The 8,488-nt window shown below is 47.2% G+C and overlaps 2 protein-coding genes across 3 annotated transcripts in view; one reads left to right on the forward strand and one right to left on the reverse strand.

Moving 5' to 3' along the window:
* Nucleotides 1-4,819, forward strand: part of CKAP5 (cytoskeleton associated protein 5) — a 108,652-nt gene extending 103,833 nt beyond the window's left edge. For both annotated transcript variants that reach the window (XM_007455767.1, XM_007455768.1), the window contains 3 exons: nt 41-200; nt 3,787-3,938; nt 4,092-4,819. In XM_007455767.1, coding sequence (XP_007455829.1) covers nt 41-200; nt 3,787-3,938; nt 4,092-4,337 — 558 coding nt within the window. In that variant the 3' untranslated portion in view covers nt 4,338-4,819. The remainder of the gene's footprint in view (nt 1-40; nt 201-3,786; nt 3,939-4,091) is intronic.
* A 2,875-nt stretch (nt 4,820-7,694) lies between these two features.
* The window catches only part of F2 (coagulation factor II, thrombin), a 27,249-nt gene continuing 26,455 nt past the window's right edge, over nt 7,695-8,488 (reverse strand). The window contains exons 13-14 of the mRNA XM_007455769.1: nt 7,993-8,063; nt 7,695-7,838 (exon numbers count right to left, since the gene is read on the reverse strand). Coding sequence (XP_007455831.1) covers nt 7,695-7,838; nt 7,993-8,063 — 215 coding nt within the window. The remainder of the gene's footprint in view (nt 7,839-7,992; nt 8,064-8,488) is intronic.

The raw sequence follows: 8,488 nt of genomic DNA on the forward strand, positions 1-8,488 counted from the left end.
ACTAACAGCTCCCCACCTCTTCCTTTTTCTTGTTAACCAGGGCCTAGCAGAGTTATATGAATATAAGAAGAAATATTCAGATGCTGACATTGAACCATTTCTGAAAAATTCCTCACAGTTCTTCCAGAGCTATGTTGAGAGAGGCCTTCGGGTGATTGAGATGGAGAGGGAGGGCAAAGGCCGTATTCCCATTTCAACAGGTATGGTTTCCTCTGGTAGCTCCAGGAATAAGCTCAAAATAGCTCCTAGCGTCAGCCACTGGAGATTTTTGATGGGTTTACATTTATGTCCGTGCACCTCAGTACTTAATGGTCACCAGTGATGCAGAGAGTAGTCAACTCTCAGTCACCTGCCTCGACCCATCGTCAGTGTCTGGCAATGGCAATGTTCTCTACCCTTCAAACAGTTCCTCCCCTGGGCTCCCGGTCCTCTGTGCTCTCTTGCTTTCCTCCTTCCTAGCTGCTATTCCCCCTTGGCCTCTCTGACAGATTTTTCCTCTCCCTGAGCTCTTAATATTGACGTCCCCCTGGATTCCGTCCATGATTATCTCTTCTTTCTTACTCTCATCCCCTTAACTAATCCATCTACTCTCATCACTTTAAATACCATTTCTATGCCAGCAAAGCCCAATTTTGTCCGATGTCCAGCTCAGACCTCCTTCCTGATCTCTGCTGATAGATCGTGTGTGACATCTCGCTGGGTTTCTGGTATAGTAGACATCATAAACTCAGCGTGTCAAAGACCGAGCTCCTGATAACCCCCCAAAACCTGCTCCATTTGCATTCTCCTCCATCTCACTGGACGGCAACTTTGTCCTTCTAGTCTGCTCAGACCCCCAACTTTTGAGTATTCTCTTTTTCTCTGTCAGGAAATTCTTTTGGCTCTACCTACAAAACACACAGGATCCACCCACACTTCTCATCTCCTTCACTGCCACTGCCCTGGTCTGAACAGCATCTTCTCTTATGTGGATTGCAGCGCTCTCCTGCACCGTCTCCCCGCTGCCACTCTCGCCTCCCTGTAGTCATTTCCACACATAGCATCGAAACAGCGTGCCTCAAACATTTTCCAAAGGCTCTCCCTTTCACTCAGCGGAGCAAAAAGCCTTACAAGAAAGGCCTGTGAGGTCTGACATGATGTGGTCCCCTAATACCCCTAGAACTGCCTCTCTCCTACTCTCTCTGACTTCTGTTCCACTTCAGCCTCACCAGCCCCCTTGCTGTTCCTGGAATGCACCAGGTGTACACCTTCTTAGGGCCTTTGCACTGGCGGTTTCTTGCATGTAGATTGCTCTTCTCCAGGACAGTCTTTGTTTCCTCCACATCTTTGTCACTGCCTCAGTGAGGCTTCATTTAAAATTTGCAACCTACCCCTCACCCCCCCATAGTACGTAACCTCCTCTAACACACCATGTAACATAATGTTTATTAGATTAATTGTGTGATGTCCGTCTCTGCTAGAATTAAAACTCCACAAGGGTGGGAATTCCATGGCGGTCCAGTGGTTAGGACTCTGTGCTCTCACTGCTGAGGGCTTGGGTTCAATCCCTGGTCGGGGAACTAAGATCCTACAAGCTGTGTGGCAAATCAATCAGTCAGTCCACAAGGGTAAAGATTTTTGTCCATTTTGTTGCCTGGCACGTGGTGGGCATTCAGTAGGTATTTTGTTTAATATATGAGTGAATGTTTATCCTGATGTTAAGCTGAAATATTACTGTTCCCCCCCACCCCCGTAGTGAAAACGCCTATACTGGAGAGTTACTGCTCAAGGACCTAGGGACAAAAGGAAGATTTAGGAGGTATCAGTTACAAAAAATAGCTGTCAAGAGCCTTAAACCAAAAAAAAGGCCCAACTGCTGAAGTTCCCTCGTCATGCAGAGTACAGCCCTCACATTGGTCCTGCATTTAGTTCTGAGATCGGTGAAGCTCACCTACTCTTACATTCTAAAATTTGTTTGCCTGTGAAACTGTTCCTTTGTGGTTTTCAGATTCCAGTCATGTTCTCTCTCACCATGTATCTTTCTAAGCTGCTGTGTCAATTGTATTCTCTTAAATTGTTTCTTTTTGTTGTTGTTGTTTTTTCTTTGTTTGTTAATATTTTTCTAACATTTATTTATTTATTTATTTGGCTGTGCCGGGTCTTAATTGCGGCACGCAGGATCTTCGATGCCGTGTGCAGGATCTTCGTTGCAGCATGTGAGATCTTTAGTTTCGGCATGCATGTGGGATCTAGTTCCCTGACCAGGGATCAAACCCAGACCCCCTGCATTTGGAGCGTGGAGTCTTAGCCACTGGACCACCAGGGAAGTCCCTTTGTTGTTTGTTTGTTTTTCCAATAGTTGTTCTTGTTTTCAACACCTTAAATTACCCCTCTCTGAGACCTGGAGTCTCTTTCTTGAAGCACAGCGAGCAGTGTCCAGTAGCCACATACGGACATCCCATCGTTGAGCTTATCAGGATAGAGCCTCCGTTTCTCATTTCCAGAGTCCTTTCTTGTGATGTTCAACATTTGCAACACAAGCATGTAACCCCACTGGTAACTGAATGCCTTAAAGTGTTCAGTCTTCTCTTATTGCTGCCTTTTGCATTAGTCTTCATTTTTCACCCTCTCAGAGTGTTCTCATCTGTACATTAAAAGATTCCTTTTTCCCTAGAGTAACCTCTTTTCAGTTTACCATTTTTCTTCCCAGTACTTTATCTTTTGACTAATATAATGCCTTTTCATTGATATCAAACTGGATATTTTAAATGCCTGCATTTTGTGATTGTTCCTTCTCAGAAATTTAGAACTGTGATGGATTTTGGTTTGGTTTGGTTTGGTTTTGGTTTCCCCTCTGCTGCCAGAATACTGATCTCGGATGCTTCAGTTCCTACCCCTCTTTTGTTGGACACCGCAGTTTACCCCTCTTCCTTATGAATAGACAGTAGCCTTGAGCTCCTTGCTGTCCTCCCCAGTTTGAATAAGAGCTTTGCCCTGTGTATCACCTGGTCCAAACCTAGTCTAATTCTTGCAAACATTTAAAGTCCTTAGGGGGACTTCCCTGGTGGCGCAGTGGTTCAGAATCCGCCTGCCAGCACAGGGGGCATGGGTTCGAGCCCTGGTCTGGGAAGAGCCCACATGCCGCGGAACAACTAAGCCCATGTGCCACAACTACTGAGCCTGTGCTCTACAGCCCGCGAGCCACAACTACTGAATCCTGTGCACCGCAGCTACTGAGCCCACATGCTGCAACTACTGAAGCCTGCATGCCTAGAGCCTGTGCTCTGCAACAAGAGAAGCCACTGCAATGAGAAGCACGGGCACCGCAACGAAGAGCAGCCCCTGCTCGCCATAACTAGAGAAAGCCTGCGCACAGCAACGAAAACCCAACACAGCCCAAAAAAATAAAGATGAAATAGCAATAATTCTTCAAAAAACTAAAGTCCTTAGGTTCTTCACTTGGGCACTTACCATATACTCAGGAGTAGCTTAGGCTCTTTAGATTGCCCAGGTCAGCTGTGGGATTATAAGAATACAACCCCTGCATAGCTCAGGATGTAGATGGATGGTCCAACTTAACATTAAGTGCCCTTCTTTATCAGTTCTGGAAGTTCTCATTAAGCGTATCTTGTATATTTAAGAGCACGCTTTATCACCAACTCCAGGTAGATTCTTGTGGATTTTTTTAGTCTTCAAGTACAGTGGTGATATTCAAGGCCCAAATTGTTCCCTTTGGTGGGAGGTTAACGAGGGCATTTGGGGTGGGGGGGTGTATATCTGAATATTCCTTCTACATTTCCTACTTAGGCATCTCCCCCCAGATGGAAGTCACATGTGTGCCCACTCCCACAAGCACAGTGTCCTCCATAGGTAACACAAATGGAGAAGAGGTGGGACCATCTGTCTACCTGGAAAGGCTAAAAATCCTGCGACAGCGATGTGGTCTGGACAATACAAAGGTACTGCTCCTCTCCTTCTGTGTGGGGCAGGGAGGGCGATGACCAGCAGGTCAGGGACAGGCTGGCCAGAGGAGCAGCGTCCCAGCCTCAGTGTATGTTGCTCCAGAGCCACATCCTGACCTGATTGGACAATGTTTCTTCTTTTCTCAACAGCAAGATGACCGACCTCCATTGACCTCTTTGCTTTCCAAACCAGCAGTTCCTACCGTTGCCTCTTCCACAGACATGCTGCACAGCAAACTCTCGCAGCTCCGGGAGTCACGGGAGCAGCACCAGCATTCAGATCTGGATTCCAACCAGACTCACTCTTCAGGAACCATGACTACATCCTCCTCCTCCACAGCTAACATTGATGACTTGAAAAAAAGACTGGAGAGAATAAAGAGCAGTCGCAAATGAAGCCGCCCCACTCCCCTGGCACCCTGCAGCTATAGTTTACTAAACTAGGAGTCCTCATAGTTAAAGTGGCCTTGGCAGGCCTAGTGTACACAAACTGGTTGTATGTATCATACCGTGGACCTGGGGGAGGAGTCGTTGTGGCACAAGTCTTTGCACATCCTCCGCTTCTCTCCGCCAGCATCCTGCCTCTCTAGAAGACTGTCTGTGTCTTAGTTTAGTGTACAGACCTGTAAACAGCTGCCCTTCTCTCAGCTCAGACTAGTTTCCATATCCTTTTTCTTTTATTTTTAATTGCTCATTTGTAAAGTTGTCCTAATCTTTCCTAGCTTTTAACTATTAGAAACGCTTTACTAGTTTTCCTTTGAGTTTGTGAGCTCTTCTCCTTGTAGCCCTGAAGGGTCACTGTATTCTATATGAATGCATGGCATGATACAACTAATTTAAGAGTCTTTTATAAATAAAGTTTGCATTAACTATAACTGTGTCCCAAGATGCTCTGTATCTGGGAGTGTTGGGCAGCTCTCCATCACCTGTTCTTGGGACCAGCTGGGTATTCAGCCAGTTAGAGAAAGGTTCATAATTGCTGCTTAAGGAGCTCTACCTTTTCTTGGCTCACAGACTTGGTCCTTTCACTCCTTTGGAATAAGAGGCACTCACCTCTCCTGCTTTCTGCATGCAACTCCTAGGGGAGCAGAGCAATCTCATTCTTCCCTGTTTTGAGATTTTGGTCACGACTTCCATCATCAATCACCATGGTTCCAAGGAGCCCTTAGGCTCCCTACTACTTTTACTGCCCAAGTACATATGACGTTGTGCCCAGGGATTAGCTGGGCTACAGTGGCTGTCACACCACACCTAGATTTGGGGTCGTCTGACTAAAGGAGTACAGAGAGCATAGGGGCTTCCTGCCTGGTTAGCAGAGTCTCTGAATCTAGACTAACAGTTCCTTCACAGTCTCAAAGACTAGAAATAAACAGGATTCACATCTGCAATAACATTCCACAAGACCTCCTTCCACAGTCAGAAAACATTAAGTCCAAAGGAACTTTTCTACACCACTTTTTACTGAACTGGTGTTAAAGAAATGAAAGGTTGATGAAAAATGAGTCCTGTATTGATTCTAGTCATGATTTTCAGATGGCTCCTGTGCTGCCTGAAATAAATTAAACTTGCCTCTCTCCCTTTTAATGCACACAGGAAGTAGGCCTTCACTGAAGGGAAGATAGAGGAGTTCGTTGCTGTAGAGAAGGAACACATTTAGAGAGAATGGCTGTGCTTGGGTCTGGAATTAGCATAGCTAATTTGAGAAACCAAAGTCCAGCAGTCTTGTGAGAATGTGCGCCCTTGTTTAAAAACCAGATTTTGGGGTATTACAACTAACTTTTAATCCCTTCCCCCTGCTCTGGTTAAAGCTCAGGGCTGTCAAGATCCTGCAGGCTCACTGAGTTCCCAGTTTTACCCTGCTTTCTGGTCAACTAGAACCAAAGAATGAGGACAAGGAACTCAGTCCTAATTCTCTCTTCCCTGATGTACTAAAAAATGGGAATGGAAAAAAAGGGGAGGGGAGGGGGGTGAAGGTTACCTACCTTAAGTCCCTTCCTGCTTCAAGCCATGATATCTAAAGATCTTAGATCCTAGGCCGAGAAGGTGACCACAAGGCACCCGTGCTCCACCCACTCCAAGCCCAGGGGTGAGACTTCTCAACAGTCCTCCAGATGATCACCAAGTGATCAGCACCTCACACCAGTGGCAACTTGCTGTCACACGTTATCGTAGGCTGTAGTGCCTGCTTCCCCGAGTCATAAATGCACCCAACAGGAGGAGGAATACACCAATGTCGGTCAGAAACTCTGGAGCTACGTGGAAGGGCAACGATGTGTCAGAGCCATGCTCCATCCCAGACAGTAACCTCCGCCATCAGTAACCTTGAAGAATGTGCTGTGAAAAGGCATCTTGAAAGTTCTGTGACTCCTAAGATTTTGCCCAAACGCTGTAAGAATCCACTTCTACATCTTCTTGTTCCCATTTCTCAGAAAAACAAATTACTCAATCCTGATAACTGCTGTGAGAGTAGAAACTCCAGGAAGCAGCAACTCCAGCACTATGCTATTTCAGGGACCAGAGAGGGAAGTGGAAAGTGGCAGAGGAACTTCACCATGCCAGGCAGTAGTGAGAATAAAAGCAGCCGCGACTTAACCGAGAGCTGACCAGGTACCAGGCATTTTGCTAAGTACACATGCAAATGACCTTATTTAATCCTCAGAACCTTATTAGGTAAGTAATGTCATTATATACATCTTATACGTAAGGGAACTGAGGCTCAGGGGGGTCAAGTGACATAACCATGGTTATCCCCTCCCCCCTTTTTTTGGTCATGCTGTGTGGCTTGTGGAATCCTAGTTCCCTGACGAGGGATGGAACCTGGGCCTGGCATTAGAAGTACGGAGTCCTAACCACTGGACCACCAGGGAGTTCCCGTGATTATCCCTTTTAAGGCTGGAGCCAAAATATGAACCCAGGCAGTCTGGTGCTAGGGCCCCTACTCAGAACTGCTATCCCACAACCCTTGTGAGTGAAGACACTTAAAATACTGAGCCTTTGGGCGGCACAGATCTGATTTTTTTTTTTTTTTTTTTTTGAGGTACACGGGCCTCTCACTGTCGTGGCCTCTCCCGCTGCGGAGCACAGGCTCTGGACGTGCAGGCTCAGCGGCCATGACTCACGGGCCCAGCCACTCCGCGGCATGTGGGATTTTCCCGGACCGGAGCACGAACCCGTGTCCCCTGCATCAGCAGGCGGACTCTCAACCACTGCGCCACCAGGGAAGCCCTGATATTTTAATAACATAAGAAAGATGTAACTACTCCCCGCCTCACTAGCCTACCCTCCTCCAGCCTCTTCTCTGGTCCCAGAACAGCTCTTCACAGCCTAGAGTGGCTAAAAGCACAGGCTTCAGTTTCTCCTATATTTCAAGTCAGACTTTGACCCTTCTTAGCCATGTGACCTGGGACAAGGAACTTCTCCAAGTCTCAGTTTACTACCTTTTGTGAGGATTAGATGAAATAATCTATTAAAGCCCCAAGTCTGTAACATTTTAAATGCTCATAAATTCAGGCTTCCGTCTCCCCTCTCACTGGACCCTGTTCTAGGGGTGGTGGATTCTTTAAGTCCTGCTTGTCCAGTAGTAGGATTGGCTCTTCCTGAGCTACCCATGAACAGCACTGTGAGCACTGAGGCTCATTGATAGAGTCACTTTTATTGAGAAATATAGTTTTAGGAACAAGCCACAAAAATAATTCTTTCACTGGATTGGCTTTTGTGATTTTTCCGTGAGCAGTGTAGAATGTGGGTGGCCCCCTAACTTCCAAACCGTTCAGTGACCTTCTGTATCCACTTCTTCAGGCGGAACACATGTGTGTAGAAGCCATATTTTCCATCCCTGTCACAGCCTTCACCCCATGAGACGATGCCCATTTGATACCAGCGGTTGTTAAAGGGGCTCTGAGGAAGAAACATGGGATTTCCAATAGAGTCAAGGCCAAGGTAGTGTCCGTATTACCCTGTCAAGCAGTTGTTTCTGAAAACTTGGGTCCCTCCTCATCCACCCCAGAAGGATCTACCCACCAGCTCCTAGCCTTCTGGGAACTCAGCTTACCTTCATGACAAACGGTCCCCCACTGTCGCCTTCACAAGCATCACCTCGTTTCCCTTCACCAGCCTTGTAACCTTGAGAGAGAACAGCAGTACTCAGGGAGGGGTATAGCTCACACTCCAGCCACTCTCCCATTCAAGAGATACTGCTGCTGAGTGTCCACTGACTCCTTCTAGGCATCCTGGACTCTGCTCAAGTCCTCACCCCACACATCCAATTCTTAGGCAAACCTTGCCAGCTCAGTCTTCAACGTACATCCCCAGTCCAACCACCCCTCACCACTTCTCCACCTGGTCCCATCACACACACCTCTCCCCTGAGCCACACACACCTCTCCCCTGAGCCACACACACCTCTCCCCTGACACACACACACCTCTCCCCTGACACACACACACCTCTCCCCTGAACCACACACACCTCTCCCCTGACACACACACACCTCTCCCCTGACACACACACCTCTCCCCTGACACACACACACCTCTCCCCCGACACAC

This window comes from Lipotes vexillifer, unplaced genomic scaffold (genome assembly GCF_000442215.2).
Source record: "Lipotes vexillifer unplaced genomic scaffold, Lipotes_vexillifer_v1.1 scaffold977, whole genome shotgun sequence".
NCBI lineage: Eukaryota > Metazoa > Chordata > Mammalia > Artiodactyla > Lipotidae > Lipotes > Lipotes vexillifer.